Genomic DNA, 18,390 nt, shown 5'->3' on the forward strand with positions numbered 1-18,390 from the left:
GAGATTTCAATGCTCGAAGTCCTTGGAGAAGCAGTTCCGGCATGTAGTTGAAACTGGCCAACTCATCCCAGGACGCCCAGTAAGGCCAACGCATCTCCCATTTTTGCAGGTGATGACACCGGGCAGAATGCCTCCAAGTCGTCCGGTTCATCCTGCCCCACAGGTTTCTGCTTCTGGACCTCCCGAACCTCTGAGGTTTGAACGCCGAGGTGTGTCAAGCTGCGGAGAGCCCCGAGAAAGGGTAGGGGCCGAGCGCGGTCAATACTGACCTGGCGGCCTTCGAGGAGTTCTTCCGGCCCTCCCAGTGGCTCCGGGGCGAGTCCACAAGTTCTCAGCCCTCACTTTCGAGCGAGCAGCTCGACCCTCCTCCACCTCCCTGCTCCTCCCGCGCGCTCCAGCCCGCACCTTGCCTCCGAGCCACACCACCTGCGCGCTCGCAGGAGGCCGGGGCGGAGCCTCGGGTCGGGACCCATGACGTCACCCCGGCGAGGGAGGCGGGGCTGTGGGAACCGCAGTGCAGCGCAGAGGGGCGGGGCGGGGTGGGGCCTGCGGCGCGTGACCTGGCTGCAGGAGGCAGGAACCCGGAGAAAGGTGTAGGGGGCCTGGAGCGGCTGACTCTTGAGTCCGGGGGGCGGGGCGGGGAGTGGCAGGGCCCGGGCGGCGGGCACCCCGGCGGAGCGCTAAAGCAGGTCAGGCTTGCTCCTGCCCTCCCGGTCCTTTCTCCTTCTCCCACCTGGGCCTCCGCGTGGGGACGCGCACCTGGCAACCAGCGGCCGCCCTCCGCCGCGGCCCCGCCTTCTCCGCTCGGGCCGGGCTCCCCGAGCCGGCCCCCGGCGCCGCGCTCGCTGGAGGCGGCCACGAGCGCTCGCTCGTTGATGCCGTTTTGGGGGTGACCCGGCGCGGCGGCGGCGGCAGCGGCGCCTCCAGGTGGGGTGCGGGGTGGGGAGGCGTGTGAGTGGCCGCAGCTCGGCCAGACTTCGAGACCTCGCGCGCAAGCTCGGATTTCGGGGGCGCTGGAGGAGACCGGCCCGGCTGCGCGGGAGCCGGAGATGTGGGAACTCAGGCACCGGGGAGGCGGCGGCCCCGGCCCCGGGGGAGAGGCGGCGTCGCCACCCCGCGAGGGAGAGGCGGCCGGCGGCGACCACGAAACCGAGAGCACCAGTGACAAAGTAAGTGGAGCCCGAGAGGCGCAGCCCCCGCGTCCCGGGCTGCGTCCCGATGGGGCCGGGACACCTGGGAGGGGGGGAGCGAGGGTGGGGCCCCGCGGAATGTCAGGTGAAGCTCCTGGCCGCGCCGCGCTCCGGCCCGGCTAAATTCAGTGGGAGCCGGACTCCAGCGACGGTGCGCTTCTCGGGGTGACCGCGGCCGCTCCCGGGATGGCTGCAGGATTCAACTTGACTCCAGTTTACTTTCTGCAATTCCAGTCCCTCCTCCCCGGGGTCTGGGGCCGACGCTAGAACCGGGATGGTCCCTCCCACCCTAAGAGTTCGCAGCGTCTCTAGTAGCCGCGCCTCACACCTCTTCTCGGGAGAGTTAGGAGTAAACTTAAGACACGCACCTTCCCTTCCAACCTGTCATCGGACCCTGACGCTTGGCTTCTCGCGCTCCCCCATCAGGACTTTTGTTTCCTCTGTCTTTTCTCAGAATCATAGATTTCAGAGGTTTGAGAGTCTCCTACACTTGACCACATTGTGCCCCTCCAGCTTCTTTTGAGTCCGCGGCAGAGAATGCACTTCTACCAGTGGATTTCATCAGACCTGATTGAATTCATAAGGACTTTTAAAATTTCCATCTCTACAGATTGCCTTTACTTCACCTTGAAGAATAAGTAGATATAATGCTAGTATGGTTTTTAAAAAGTTGGAGAGAGACAGACCAGCTTATTTGGTAATACAGTGGTGCAAGTAGAAATTTGGGCAGGGGGGGAATCCAGTTTTACAATTTTTTTTATCCTTGACCGTTTAGGAAATTGGGCCGGGCAATAAGATTGTTTCATAAAATGTTCTATTAAATTCCATTTTATCGTAGAAACTCAAAGCACGGAAGCTAGTTCCGGAAGCATTCTTTTTTGAATGCAGGTACTGCAGTTTGTATTACAGAAGTGAAGTAGATTGCTCAAGGTCAGGTCAGTGGCCTCTTGGAACTAGAAACTGTTCCCGATTCCCTTTTTTCTTGTTTGTACAGTTGCTGAGAAGGGTTTCCCTGGTGGCTCAGATGGTAAAGAATCTGCCTGCAATGCAGGGGACCCAGGTTCAATCCCTGAGTTGGGAAGATCCCCTGGTGAAGGGAATGGCCACCCACTCCAGTATTCTTGCCTGGAGAATTCCATGGATAGAGGCTACATGCGTCCATAGGGTGGCAAAGAGTTGGACACAACTGAGACTCACAGTTCCAATTTGGGGAGGGTTCCACCAGAAATTAGATGCTGATGAACTTGAGGTAACCAAGGTTATGAAACTTAGGTGGGAACACATCCCACAACAGTGATTTTAAGAAAGAAACTTTAAAATCAATGGGAAGACAGAGCCTTTTTTTCCCCTTTACCCTTGAGAGGCAGGTGGAATAAAGTAATCTATGATAGAACTTGTGTGTCAAGGGATTACACAAAGTGTAACAGTTTCAGTTTCTACTGAAGGTTGATGTTACAAAGCTGAAAACAGTGGGCTGAGAATAGTTTTTGTGAAAACTGCCTTGGAAACTAGACCAAAAATAGAATTAATGAGGTTGGGGTTTGTTTTGCTTTAGCACTGGTATAGTTTAGAACCAAGGAAATACCAGCTTCCCCAGGATCACTTCCTTAACTGGGAGAAAATAACAAGCTTTTAAAAAGAAAAAACATGTTCAAGGAAGCCACCTGTAAAATAACTTTTGAAGTAATTAGTTTCTTAATACCCTAATACTACATTTAACATGAAAACTACTCTGGTTTGATTGGAGCCATTAGAACTGTTGTCCCTAGCTATCTGTGAGTGGGTTAACACTGCATATTTATTTATAAGTGCTGCACTGTTATGTTTTACTGTCAACCTTAATTTATCCGTAAATTTACAAACTTGTGAATATGTATGATCACAATGCACACAAAATATGTTCTATGTTTCTCTTAGTTTTCATTAATACATCAGATCAGATCAGATCAGATCAGTCGCTCAGTTGTGTCCGACTCTTTGCGACCCCGTGAATCGCAGCACGCCAGGCCTCCCTGTGCATCACCAACTCCTGGAGTTCACTGAGACTCATGTCCATTGAGTCAGTGATGCCATCCAGCCATCTCATCCTCTGTCATCCCCTTCTCTTCTTGTCCCCAATCCCTCCCAGCATCAGAGTCTTTTCCAATGAGTCAACTCTTTGCATGAGGTGGCCAAAGTACTGGAGTTTCAGCTTTAGCATCATTCCTTCCAAAGAAATCCCAGGGCTGATCTCCTTCAGAATGGACTGGTTGGATCTCCTTGCAGTCCAAGGGACTCTCAAGAGTCTTCTCCAGCAGCACAATTCAAAAGCATCAATTCTTCGGCGCTCAGCCTTCTTCACAGTCCAACTTTCACATCCATACATGATCACTGGAAAAACCATAGCCTTGACTAGACGGACCTTTGTTGGCAAAGTAATGTCTCTGCTTTTGAATATGCTGTCTAGGTTGGTCATAACTTTCCTTCCAAGGAGTAAGCATCTTTTAATTTCATGGCTGCAGTCAGCATCTGCAGTGATTTTGGAGCCCAGAAAAATAAAGTCTGACACTGTTTCTCTGTTTCCCCATATATTTCCCATGAAGCGATGGGACCAGATGCCATGATCTTCGTTTTCTGAATGTTGAGCTTTAAGCCAACTTTTTCACTCTCCACTTTCACTTTCATCAAGAGGCTTTTGAGTTCCTCTTCACTTTCTGCCATAAGGGTGGTGTCATCTGCATATCTGAGGTTATTGATATTTCTCCTGGCAATCTTGATTCCAGCTTGTGTTTCTTCCAGTCCAGCGTTTCTCAGGGTGACAATATACAGCCTTGACATACTCCTTTTCCTATTTGGAACCAGTCTGTTGTTCCATGTCCAGTTCTAACTGTTGCTTCCTGACCTGCATACAAATTTCTCAAGAGGCACATCAGGTGATCTGGTATTCCCATCTCTTTCAGAATTTTCCACAGTTTATTGTGATCCACACAGTCAAAGGCTTTGGCATAGTCAATAAAGCAGAAATAGATGTTTTTCTGGAACTCTCTTGCTTTTTCCATGATCCAGCGGATGTTGGCAATTTGATCTCTGGTTCCTCTGCCTTTTCTAAAACCAGCTTGCACATCAGGAAGTTCATGGTTCACATATTGCTGAAGCCTGGCTTGGAGAATTTTGAGCATTACTTTACTAGCGTGTGAGATGAGTGCAATTGTGCAGTAGTTTGAGCATTCTTTGGCATTGCCTTTCTTTGGGATTGGAATGAAAACTGACCTTTTCCAGTCCTGTGGCCACTGCTGAGTTTTCCAAATTTGCTGGCATATTGAGTGCAGCACTTTCACAGTATCATCTTTCAGGATTTGGAATAGCTCAACTGGAATTCCATCACCTCCACTAGCTTTGTTCGTAGTGATGCTTTCTAATGATGCTTTTCTAGTTTCTAGATGTTCTAATGATGTTTCTAGTGATGCTTTTCACATTCCAGGATGTCTGGCTCTAGGTCATTAATACATACTTAGCTGAATTCTCTTTTCTAAGACTAGATGGTGCCATGTGTAACCAGTTCTGTTAAGATTTCTAAATCATCAAGGATGAGCATTTTTCAAACCACGTCCAAAATATTGCATTCTTTTAGAGCTTATCTCAAGGAACTTTTGACTTGGCAAGCTCTGAGTCATTGAACTCTGTCCTCTCTTCCTCCTTTCTTATCAGGGTGTATATTTGAATGCACCTGAATTTCCAGGTTAAGGGCCGTTATAAAATCAGCCTGCACATCAGAGGCTGGTTAATATTTGGTTCATTTAAACTCTTCTAATATCCTCCAATTATAATACTTAAAAATGAGGAAACTGAAAAAATTAAAGTTAATAAGCAAAGATCACCTCGCCTCCCTTGCTCTGAATTCAAAGAGAAATACATCTTTGAGGGTTTTATGTATGGGACATTGTGTAATTAAATGGACATATTTTCAACTCTGGTTTTACCAAAGACTTGAATTGTGTGTATGTGTTTATGTGTGCACACACAAAAGGATATTTCTGGTCTCAGCTCTTTACCAGAGAATAACGGAGGTATGACATTAGATCTTGTGAAATTAAAGGCATTTCTTTGAGAAATGGGAAAATAAAAGAACATTTAACATGATAAAACCAACAACAACAAAAAATAAACTCTTCTAAGTGCCTTCTCTAGTCAAGTTACAGTAAAGGTGAAAACACTTAATGAAATTAATGAAAGAAGTACACGAAGTGTGTTGTATTCTGCTACTATTGTACACTCCCATGCCACTTTGTAGTCTTTTTACAGTGGTGCTATTAACATGACCTTCTCTTCCTTCAGGACCTGGAGACTTATTCGGAAAGAAAGCTCTGTGCTCCAGGGCATTAGCAAGTGAAAATGTTCCCTGTTGCTAAATGCTGGAATAATACTTAAGAGATAACAAGACCACTCCCTCAAGGAACTTTCCCAGGAGACACACATAATTAGACTTAATAGATGTCAGAACAAGGCTTCTTTACTTCGCTCTTAGCAGAGAGAGCATAGCTGGACACTATATGGAGACAACAGGAAAGGCTTGAAAGAGATGAGGGTTGAGTTTGGAATTAAAAGATGCCTGGAGACTTGCTAGGTAGACAGGTGTTAGGGAAAGGCATTCTAGGCAAAGGGTGTGTGGAACTGTTTCTTGAATCAGCATTCTAGGCACAGTGAACTGAGCTTAGTTTGATAGTCCTGGAGTATAAACTATAGTTTGCAAGGAGGGGTTAGGAGTTTAAGGGTCTTGCGAGGGAGGTAAGCTTTCTTCTGTGGACTCCTGGAAGCCACTGAGAAGTTTTTGCAGAGGCATTAGCCTGTCATTCTAGCAGCAGTCTGGAGAAAGTGTTGGAAGGGGGAGAGAACTGCCACAGAGAAACCAAATAGGCGTGTATTGCAAATGCTATATGTATGAAATGATGAGGTCACGTCCTAAGTCTAGGAAGAGTGGAGGAGCAGGGGTTGAGAGACAGGAGGCATATTTTAGATGATGGTGATGGGACCCTAGACAAGGGTAAGACTAATAAAAGAGCCCGCTGGAGACACATTTTGGTCCACAACTTAAGAGACTTAAGAAAAAAGCAAAAATGATTGGGCAGTTTTGCAGGCTTTTTGCAGGTGATGTGGGAGATGGGTGAGTTGAGTGGGGCAGGTATGGCATTCTCTAAAGTAGGGGAGTGGCTCCGGGTGGTGGTGGGAATGGAACTGAATGGCCAAATCTAGAGGACTGATGACAAAGCTCCAATAATTTAGCCACCTGATGTCATGAGCTGATTCATTGGAAAAGACCCTGATGCTGTTGGAGGAGATGGGGACAACAGAGAATAAGATGGTTGGGTGGTATCACCAACTCAATGGACATGGGTTTGAGCAAGCTCCAGGAGATAGTGAAGGACAGGGAAGCCTGGCGTCCATGGAGGTTGCAAAGAGTTGGACAGGACTTAGTGACTGAACAACAGAGACTTTTGATTAGGATGGGGCATGTTTACAGTAGGGGTGGAGATGTAAGGAAGACGCCAAGATAGAGAGATCCTGAGAGCTAAAGGAGGAGGGATTGCTTAGAAGATATTGTCATTCGTATTTAGAAATGAGGAAGAGGTGGAGAACATGGGATTTAGCCAAAGACCTTCATAGAAGCTGAGGATTAGGCTGAGGAATGTGAGAGGTAAAAATTGGTAGTAATTGTAGAAAGTGCCAGTGAAAGGAGCACAGAATAGTAGCTAGAAAGGACTGGAGGATTGAGTAAAAATTTCTTTTTTCAAACAAGGAAAGACAAGTATTTATATAAAGAAGTCAAGTGGGAGTGAAGATGCTGACGAGGGTGGGCCGTCCCTAGGAGAAAGAAAGCAGACGTAGTGTGGAGAATACAGATAATTGGGGTATTCGGGGAAAGGAAAGAAGGAATTGAGGTTAGATACAGAAACATTTTGAAAAACAGAAGGGGGAAATCAGCGTTTGATGCTTTAAATTTTCCCAATAAAGTACGGTCTGAGAACTGCGGAGCTTCAAGAGATCTTAGAAAAAATTTAGTTCATACATATGTGTATATATGTGCATGTGTGTGTGTTTTTAAATAATAAACTTGCCATAGACTGTGTTTGTTATTATTACCCAAAGTGACCTCAAACAGGTGCAAAGCTGGAACTAGAACTCAGCTCTGACTGGGACACTGTTGGAATGTTATTTTAGAGAGTGTAATGTCAGATGATAAAGAGGCCACCTGCGGAATCATCAAACTCAGTGAACATTCAGTTGAATTAAAATGACACACATTGGTTTTGTACTGCATTATCATAGTTCCTAACTCAGTAGTGGTAGTAGCAATACTTTGGCCACTTGATGTGAAGAGCTGACTCATTGGAAAAGACCCTGATGCTGGGAAAGATAGCAGCAGAGGATGAGATGGTTAGATAGCGTCACCAGCTCAGTGGACATGAATTTGAGCAAATTCCAGGAGATAGTGAAGGACAGGAGAACCTGGTGTGCTGCAACGTGTGGGGTCACAAAGAGTCGGACACGATTCTGTGTTGTTGAACAACAGCAAAGCAGCAGTAGTCATGATCGCTGATGCTTTTAGAGTGATTTAGAGAAAACAGTAATTTTGCATCGTAACTTTATTTGCTCCCTAACTGTATGGGTTAGGAATATTTCCCATTTAATAGCTGAGAATAAGAAAGGGCTTCTGTGGTGGTTCAGTTGGTAAAGAATCTGCCTGCAGTGCAGGAGACCCCCATTCGATCCCCGGGGAGGGAAGATTCCCTGGAGAAGGAAATGGAAACCCACTCCAGTATTCTTGCCTGAAAAATCCTATGGAGAGAGGAGCATGGCAGGCTACAGTCCATGGGGTTGTAAAGAGCTGGACATTACTGGAGAGACTTAGCACTGGAAACAGTGAAGAGACTGAGAGAAAATGCTGAAATCAGGAATACAAACTACTGTTCTTTGAAGTAAGAGCTGTTTGTTGTTTAGTCACTAAGTCGGTTCCAAGTCTTTGCAACTCTATGAACTGTAGCCCACCAGGCTCCTCTGTGCATGGGATTTCCCAGGCAAGAATACTGGAGTGGGTAGCCATTCTCTTCTCTGGGGGATCTTCCCAGCCCAGGGACTGAACCCGCATCTCCTGCACAGGCAGGTGATTCTTTACTACTGAACCACCAGGGAAGCCCAAAAACTGTTTATTAAAACCCTTCATTAAAACCCCCATAGAATTCAAGATTTTTAAAAGGCTTCCATCCTTTTAGGCACAGAACTCTATGTCACTTGAGGCTTTCCATATGCTTGTTTGCAGTTTTAATGCTAGGTACAGGAATCCTCTGTAAAAGGAAATGGCAACCTACTCCAGTATTCTTGCCTGGAGAATCCACGGACAGTCCATAGAGTTGCAAAGAGTTGGACACAACTGAAATGACGTAGCAGCAGCAGCAGGTACAGGAATCAGTGTGAACCTCAAGGGACCTGTAGTGGAGTGGAGAAGCTGACACAGGTCATCTGACTCACTTTTTAGGGGACTAGATGTAAGAGGAGTGGGAATTGTGATTGATTTAATGCATTATCCTTTGTTGCATTCTAAACTGCTGCTTACTTTCATTAGTTTAGAGACTTCTTTGGAGCCATCATCTTGAATGGTTTTCTTCCTGCCTTTTCAGTCCCCAGCGTCGAGAAGCAGTTCACTTCTCTTTCCCTGACCATGGGCTCCTGTGTACTCTTCAGGAGTCCCTGTGACCTATGTGACATACACTAAAGTGACTGTACTTATTACACTGTGCAGTCTGACATATGCATACGCCCATGAATTTATCACTGCAATAAAGATAGTGAACAAACACGTCACCACTAAAAGTTTGCTCCTGCCCTTTTGTATTCCCCTTTTACCTTTTGATAATCACTGATTGGGCTTCCCTGGTGGCTCAGTGGTAAGGATCCACCTCCCAGTCCAGGAGAGGTAGGAGACATGGGTTCGATCTCTGGGTCAGAAGATCCCCTGGAGGAGGAAATGGCAACCCATTCCAATAATCTTGCTGGGGCAGTCCCATGGACACAGGAGCCTGGCAGGCTGCAGTACATAGGGTCACAAAAAGTCAGACACAACTGAGCACAGTAATTACTGATCTGCTTTCTGCCACTATAGATGAACGTGTATTTTCCAGAATTTTATGTAAATAGAATTCAATACATACATATATGCATATACCCACGAATATGTGTATGTACACATATCATACGTACATTTTGTCTGGCTTCTTTTTACTCAGCATAATTTTTTTGACATCCACCCATATTGTCGCATACATCAGTAGTTCGTTTCTGTTGCCGAGTAGTTTTCCATTGTATGGATGTAGCCCAGTTTGTCCTTTGCAACATTTGAGTTGTTTCCAGTTGGAGCTATTACAAAGAAAGCTGCCATGAACACTGTGTACAGTCTTTGTGTGAACGTATGCTTTCATTTCTTTGGGCAGATACCTGGGATTGAAATGACTGGGTCATAGGATGGACATGTATTTAACTTTTTAAGAAACTGCCAAACTCTTTTCCAGAATGATAGTACACATTCCCACCAGCAATATATGGGAGGCCCAGTTTCAATACATCTTCTCTGAGACTTGGTATGTTCAGTTTTTATTTTTTAGCTATGTTAGAAGGGGTGTCATAGTCTCGTATTGCGGTTTTGATTTGCCTTTCCCTAATAACTTCCCTGATAGCTCAGTTGGTAAAGAATCCACCTGCAATGCAGGAGACCCTGGTTCAATTCCTGCATTGGGAAGATCCACTGGAGAGGGGGTAGGCTACTCACACCAGTATTCTTGGGCTTCCCTTGTGGCTCAGCTGGTAAGAATCTGCCTGTGATACGGGAGACCTGGTTTCGATCCCTGGGTTGGGAAGATCTCCTGGAGAAGGGAAAGGCTACCCCCTCCAGATTCTGGCCTGGAGAATTCCATGGACTATATAGTCCATAGGTCACAAAGAGTCAGACATAACTGAGGGACTTTCACTCTAACTCCCTGATAACTAAGATGTTGAGCGTTTCTTCATATGACAGTTTACCTTCAGTGTATTATTGCCTTCAGTGAGATGTCTGGGCAAATAAAGCTTTGCCCGTGTATTTTGACTACATCGATTGTTTTCTTATTGAATGTTGGGAATTCTTGATATATTCTGAATGCAAGACCCTTATTTGACATGTGATTTGCAAATATCAGGTCTTCCCAGGTGGTGCTAGTGGTAAAGAACCTGCCTGCCAATGCAATGCAGGAGACACAGGAGACACGGGTTCGATCCCTGGGTTAGGAAGATCCTCTGGAGTAGGAAATGGAAACCCATTCCAGTATTCTTGCCTGGAAAATTCCATGGACAGAGGAGCCTCTTGGGCTACAGTCCATGGGGTTGCAAAGAGTTGGACATGACTGAGCACACATACTCTCCTGCAAATATCTTTTCCCAGTCTATAGCTGTTTTCTCTTTCTCTTAAGAGTGTCTTTTGAAAAGCAGAACATTTTAATTTTGAAGTGGTTTTGTTTATCAGTTTTTCTTTTATGAATCCTACTTTTTTGTTGTCATATTTAAGTCTTTGCCTAACCTCAGGTCCCAAAGAGTTTGTTGAATTGTATAGCTTTATGTAAATGTCTGATCTATTTTGAATTAATTTTTGTAAGTAGTGTGAAGTATGGATCAAAGTTTTACCTTCCTTCCTTCCTTTTATATAATTATCTAATTATTCCAGCATTGTACATTGAATTACCTTTCAACTTTGTTGAAGTCAATTGGCCATGTAAGTGTGGATTAATTTCTAGACCCTTTCTTCTATTCCATTGATCAGTTTTTGTGCCAATATCACAGTTACAGTTTCAAAAGTTTATAATAACTTTTGAAAACAGTATAAGTCTTTCAGTTTTGTTTTTATCTGCAGGTGGTTCTGGCTCTTCTTAAGGTCCTTTTGCATTTTCATATAAATTTTAGAGTCTGTTTATTTCCACACAAAATAAAAGCCAATTGAGATGACTGGGATTACACTGGATCTGCAGATCAGTTTGTGGAAAAATTGTCATTTAAATTTTCTTTCTGCCTCCTGGCTACATTGCTTCAAGCTGAGTAAACTTGGAGCACTCTACTCAATCTTTGTGAGCCTAAATTTTTTCACTTACAAGAAGGATGTGATTATTTACTTACCTATAAGGTAATGTGAAGTATAAATAAATCAACATTTGTAAGTACTTTTGAAGTTCGTTTCACTGTAGGAAGGAGATTTTCAGGGTAATAAAGAAACTTTATTTCAACTTCCATTCATCATTTACCAGAAATACTTTCATTGTCTTTTTATATTTGCAAAAGAATAGCCCATAGCCCTTCATAGTCAGAAGCCCTCATTTCACGAGTGCTAAAAGGTGGTCCCAAGGAGGGTGAAATGGCCAAAATTATTCACCTAGCAAGAATGGTTGAGAACTATTTTAATCTTAAATGTTAGCATAAGTTTACAGACTCAGTTCATTCAACACATATTTACATAGTAAGTGCCAGCCGCTGTGCAGGGTCCTCTGCCAACCTCTAGGGAGTCAAAAGTGAAGCCAGTAATATTTCCTCTTCTCACAAAGCTTATGAACTACTGCAGAGGTTTGGGGCACATCACTTTTATTACCAAGTGGACTCTGAGGCAGTTTGTTGGAAAGTGCAATACTTTTATTTTTTAAGGAAACCAGAGGCTGAGTTTCTTTAGGGTCAAGTGTTTTGCCTTTTGTCCTTGCTAGTTAAGAGTAGGGGTGGAATTAGGACAGTCAGCCCTCGTATCTGTGGGTTGTGAGGCTGTGGATTCAACCAACTGTGGATCAAGATATTTGAAAAAAAAAAAATTCCAGAAAGTCCCAACAAGGAAAACTTGAATTTGCGGCATACTCACAACTGTGTTTGGGCTTCCCTGCTGTCTCAGTTGGTAAAAAATCTGCCTGCAATGTAGGAGACCCAGGTTCCATCCCTGAGAGGGGAAGATCCCCTGGAGAAGGAAATGGCAACCCACTCCGGTGTTCTTGCCGGGGAAGTCCCCTGGACAGAGGAGCCTGGCGGGCTACAGTCCATGGGGTCACAAAGAGTCGGACACGACTGAGCAGCCAAACCACAACTGTTGGCAAGATGCTTCCCGATGGCTCAGTGGATAAAGAATCCGCCTGCCAATACAGGAGAAGTGGGTTCGATCCCTAGGTTGGGAAGATCCCCTGGAGAAGGAAATGGCGACCTACTCCAGTGTTCTTGCCTGGAAAATCCCATGGACAGAGGAGCCTGGCAGGCTACAGTCCAATGGGTCGCAAAGAGTCGGATACAATTGAGTAACTAAGCACACACACAATTGTTTACATTGTACTTAAAACTGTTTACATTGTATTAGGTTTTATAATCTAGAGATGATGTAAAGTGTATGAAAGGATGTATATAGATTGTGTACAAATACTGTACCTTCTCTGATTTTTGTATCTTAGAAGGTCCTGAAACTAATCCCCACCCTCCAGCCCCCATCCCCACCAGGTACTGAGTGATGAGTGTACTTGAAACTCCCAATTCCTAGTGTGGTACTCTTTCTGCAACCTGGTGATATGCCTTATGGAGCCATTAGTCACCATCTCCATGACCACTCACACCACGCTTCCAACACTCTGGGTTATTGACAGAGAAAAAAAGAGTAGCAGAGCAAAGAAATAAGTCTTGCCTTGACTTCCCAGGCAAGAACACTGGAGTGAGTTGCCATTCCCTTCTCCAGGGGATCTTCCCCTCTCAGGGATCAAACCTGGGTCTCCTACGTTGCAGGCAAATTCTTTACCAACTGAGATACCAGGGAAGCCCAAACATAGTTGTGAGTATGCCACAAATTCAAGTTTTCCTTGTTGGGACTTTCTGGGATTTTTTTTTCCAAATATCTTGATCCACATTGTTCCACATTGTTTCAGATGTTGAAAACCTGCTGGCACATCAGGCTAACAGCAGGTTCCTGAAGTTTGCAGAAGATGTCCTGCCTGGTGGTTTACTAGTCAATAGCTATTTGTTTAATCTGCTCTGAGGCCAACTGACTCTCAGGGTTACAGTGGGAACACGGCATTTGCTTTGTCATTTTTGGTATAATGTCACATTTAATTTTGTAATTATTTGATAAAAGATTTATAGTTAGTAATCAAAAGCTTATTATTCCTTTATGATTATTGATAATGCTACCCAAGGCATTTTATTTGGTACCCATTTTATTTGGTAAGCCACTTAATGAGGAATTCAATTTGATAGTATGAATAATAATAATAGCTTACTATTTCACTGACTGACCCGAGTCCTTGACATTAACTATTTCCAGTTTTGGGTTTTTTTTTTTTTAGTGTTTCCAGTTTTTATGGGTAAAGAAACAGTTGGAAAGGGTGATGAAATTTGCCACAGCTTTGGTGCTAATGAGGGCTGAGTTTGGTTGGAGATTTCCTAAACATTTAGAATCTCCCTATATACTTTCATTCTTAGGATCAACTTCTGGCCCAACATTCTGCTCAGTGTTCCTCCTGCTTGTATTAACCCGCTGTGAATATCCTCTTCCTTCTCACCCATTTCAGCCGCTTTCCCCCCAGTTTCCCCCTTTGTAAACCACTCTCCCAAAGCATTTATGTGTGTAGCACTCTTTAATGAAGATTGCTACCAGTGGTCATGTATGGATGTGAGAGTTGGACTATAAAGAAAGCTGAGCGCCAAAGAATTGATGCTTTTGAACTGTGGTGTTGAGAGTCCCTTGGACTGCAAGGAGATCCAACCAGTCCATCCTAAAGGAGATCAGTCCTGGGTGTTCATTGGAAGGACTGATGTTGAAGCTGAAACTCCAATACTTTGGCCACCTCATACGAAGAGTTGACTCATTGGAAAAGACTCTGATGCTGGGAGGGGTTGGGGGCAAGAGGAGAAGGGGACGACAGAGGATGAGATGGTTGAATGGCATCACTGACTCATTGGACATGGGTTTGGGTAAACTCCGGGAGTTGGTGATGGACAGGGAGGCCTGGTGTGCTGTGGTTCATGGGGTCGCAAAGAGTCGGACGTGACTGAGTGACTGAACTGAACTGAACTGAACTGATTTCACTAGGCATAATACCCTCCAGGTCATCCATGTTGTTGCAGATGGCAAAATTTATTCTTCTTTATGTCTGAGTAGCATTCCAGTGTGTGTGTGTGTGTATGCACCACATCTTTTTTATAATTTTATTTATTTATTTTAGGCTGTGTGGGTCTTTGTTGCTGCATGGGCTTTTCTCTAGTTGTGGTGTACAGACTTCTCACTATAGTGACTTTTCTTGTTGCAGAGCATGGGCTCTAGGCACACAAACTTCAGTAGTTGCAGTTCCCGGGTTCTAGAGCCCAGGTTCAATGGCTGTGGTGCACAGGCTTTGCTGGTCCACGGCATGTGGGATCCTCCCATATCAGGGATCAAACCCGTGTCTTCTGCATGGGCAGGTGGACTTTTCACCACTGAGCCAACAGGAAAGCCCTGATACCACATCTTCTTTGTCCATTCATCTGTTGATGGAGTTCTATTTTTAGTTCTTTCAGGAACCTCCATACTGGTTCACAGTGCTTATACAAATTTGCATTCCCACCAACAGTGTACAGTGTTCCCTTTTCTCCATATCATTGCCAACATTTGTTATTTGTGGTCTTTTTGGTGATAGTCATTCTGACAGATGTGACATGATATATTATTGTGGTTTTGATTTTCATTTCTATGATAATTAGTAATCTTGAGCACCTTTTCATGTGCCTATTGGCCATTTTTATGTCTTCTTTGGAAAAATGTGTATATAGGTCTTCTACCCATTTTTGGATTGAGTTGTTGGGTTTTTTTTGATATCGAGTTGTATGAGCTGTTTATATGTTTTGGATATTAATTCCTTATTAGTCATAACATTTGCAAATATTTTCTCTCATTCAGTAGGTTGTCTTTTTGTTTTGTTGATGGTTTTCATTGCTGTGCAAAAGCTTTTAAGTCTCCTTAGATCTCATTTGTTTATTTTTGCTTTTATTTCCTTGTTTTAGGAGACTGACTTAGGCTTGCTTCACTATAACCTTTCCTCTTAAAACTGCTTTTTCTATAGTATGGATCTTGACTGTACCACCCCACTGCCCCTCCTTTCCACCTCCTTGTGGATTTTTTCCTTTTATTTTTAGTTGTAGAAGATCTTTTCTGGTAGATTCTATCATGCTTTCTCATCAGTAGCTGTTCTGATAATAGTTGTAAACTTGGTATGCCCATGAGAGGAGGTGGGCTCCAGGATTTTGTACTCCACCATCGTGGCCAGGATTCTCTCTTGAGGATCTAATAAAATGATGGAAGCTTGAGTGTTTAGAATAATTATATGTATATTGTCGTTCAGTTGCTAAGTTGCATCCCACTCTTTGCAACCACATGGACTGCAGCATGCCAGGCTTCCCTGTCCTTCATCATCTCCTGGAGTTTGTGCCAACTCATGTTCATTGAGTTGGTGATGCCATCCAACCATCTCATCCTCTGTCATCCCCTTCTCCTCCCACCTTCAATCTTTCCCAGCATCAGGGTCTTTTCAGTATTGAAGCTTCAGCTTTAGCATCAGTCCTTCCAATGAATATTCAGGGTTGATTTCCTCTAAAGGAATCCCAAGATTGACTGATTTGATCTCTTTTTATATGAATATATCTTTATTTATATATATGTGTGTGTGTGTGTGTATCTGTATATCTACATATTTATATCTGTCTATCTATTGATACCTAGCAGGGCCCTCTAGGACTCCTGGGCACAGAGCCTTTGTGCGTGCCCCATTCATCTGATTACAGGAAATAGCCTTCATTCAGCCTCCCTGATCTTCACTGAGTTCCAACAGCCAGATTCAAGCAGTTGTTAATTAGGAAAGGGAGGGGATGCAAGACAAGGGAGAAACAGTCAAAAGAAACAATAGTGTGGCCTTTGGGCAAGGTCCTGATTCCCAGTAAGGGATACCCATGGCAGTATCTTTGAGCTGTTGTGCAGATACTGAAACCCCCACCAGGTGGGAGAAGTTAATGATTAATGAGGGTCGGTGCCCGCAAGCACACAGACCCCAGACCGATTGGAACCTGAAGGCTGATGAGGCTGACCCTGCTTACCACCAGCCAGTCGCAAGAGTGTCCACAAGTTGATCACACCCCATAACTATAAAACTTCTCACTACTCTCTCCAAGTTGGGACACACGATTTTGAGGGCATTAGCCTGCTGTGGCTGCCTTTGCCCGGCAAAGCAATAAAGCTATTCTTTTTTAACTTCACCCAGAAGTCTCAGAGATTTAATTCAGTGTTGGGGTACAGAGGTCAGATTCAGCTTCACTATCTATGTATCTATGTAAAATGCCATGCCAGTGTGAGATATTACTCCTGTTGGAGATGCTTTGATTGTAATCAAATAAAAAAGAGACTATGTACCATTGTACATGGACAGAAGAGCCTGGTAGGCTACAGTCCACGGGCTTGCAGAGAGTCGGACACGACTGAGCGACTTCACTCACTCACTCATGTACCATTGATCAGAATCTACATTAATACAAACACTATTTTCTGTTAAGCAGAGAAACAATGAATATTTGATTCTGTGGTACATTTCTGATTTAGATAATACAGAAATTTCTTTTTGTGTTTTTTGTTGAAATTAATCCTTTATGTTGATAGACTTTAGCAGGAACTTTACTAACTAGGATGTCCAACAGTGCTTGCATATTCAAAATAAGTTAATAGTTTTTTTTTTTTTTAAGTTATGGAAATGAGAGTTGGTACTCTGAGCAATAAATAGATGTATTGGCAAGCATGCACTTTTTTCCCTTTTATTTTGCAAAGTGATTTTCTTTTTTCTTTAATTTTAGGAAACAGATATTGATGACAGATATGGAGACTTGGATTCCAGAACAGATTCTGATATTCCAGAAATTCCACCATCCCTAGATAGAACCCCCGAGATCCTCAAGAAAGCTCTGTCTGGTTTGTCTTCAAGGTACGATTGGTTGAAGGTCAATCTGAGGGGTGAACAAGATAAGCTGTGAGGTTATCCTGGACCATTTCTTACACTGGTCTAAGAAATTTCACTTTTTGTGAGTTTTAGAGTTATGAGAGAAGACTTTTACATTTTTCACCATACATGAGCACAGTGTTGGAGGCTTGATATACATCCTTTCATTAATCTTTAAAGTCTTAAGTTTCAGAAAACCAAGTCTGAGAGGTTAGCTGGTGAATGTTATAAAGCTAATAAGTTGTGGACCTGGCATTTCTGCCCCTGTCTGCCGGGTTTCTGAAGCCAGTGACCCATTTATCACATCAAGTTGCCTTTTCTGATTCTGGGACATTAAATAAAGAAAATTCTGTATCCTCTGTCCTGTGTTTTCAAATGCCAGAAATAGGTAATTTTTTTCCTTCTAATGGAATTTAAAATCATTGTCCAGACTTCATAACACTTTACCATTTTGTATTTCTGTTATACCTTTAAATGTCTAATAACCTAATTTTATATTGCCCTCCATTGTAATATGAATTATAAAATTTATAAGGGCAAAATAAGTGTAATCTGTTATGCAGATGAACATATAAAATCTTAAATATTGGTACAGAACACTCTTTCTTCAATTTCTTAATACTGTGACACAGAATAAGAGGTCTGTTTTCCACCATGCCCCAAGAGAGACACAAATTATATTTTAACTGCTGGAAAAATGTTATGAAGCAATTCTTGCCATAACTGTGTGTGATGCACTCTGATTTCTCTTATTTTTGATAACTGTTCTAGGTTCTTGGACCAAAAAATGCTGAATTACTAAATTGATTTTTACTACCCATGGGTCATAACTTGAAGTTTGAAAAACACTGATTAAATGGCAACCCACTCCAGTGTTCTTGCCTGGAGAATCCCAGGGACGGAGGAGCCTGGTGGGCTGCTGTCTCTGGGGTCGCACAGAGTCGGACACGACTGAAGTGACTTAGCAGCAGCAGCGGTCATATCTAGTAAATAAAATATGAGCTTTTCTGATTTTTAATTTCCTAGAGGATAGCCATATTAGAATAAACCGGTTCAAGACAAAGTTTTCATGTTTTTTAGCCAACATAAAAAAATGTTGCTCTCCCTTATTAAAAGTATGATTATTATTTTAATATTTCTTGTTCCCAGTTGTTTTCATGACCTAGTTCACAGACGTACCT

At 43.6% G+C, this 18,390-nt stretch overlaps 1 protein-coding gene across 1 annotated transcript in view; it reads left to right on the forward strand.

The window, feature by feature from the left end:
* The first annotated feature begins 573 nt into the window (after positions 1–573).
* CDS1 (CDP-diacylglycerol synthase 1) overlaps positions 574–18,390 on the forward strand; it is a 79,764-nt gene continuing 61,947 nt past the window's right edge. Inside the window, exons 1-2 of the mRNA XM_061420686.1 lie at positions 574–1,169; positions 17,067–17,194. Coding sequence (XP_061276670.1) covers positions 1,050–1,169; positions 17,067–17,194 — 248 coding nt within the window. The 5' untranslated portion in view covers positions 574–1,049. The remainder of the gene's footprint in view (positions 1,170–17,066; positions 17,195–18,390) is intronic.

Source organism: Bos javanicus, chromosome 6, assembly GCF_032452875.1.
Source record: "Bos javanicus breed banteng chromosome 6, ARS-OSU_banteng_1.0, whole genome shotgun sequence".
Lineage (NCBI taxonomy): Eukaryota > Metazoa > Chordata > Mammalia > Artiodactyla > Bovidae > Bos > Bos javanicus.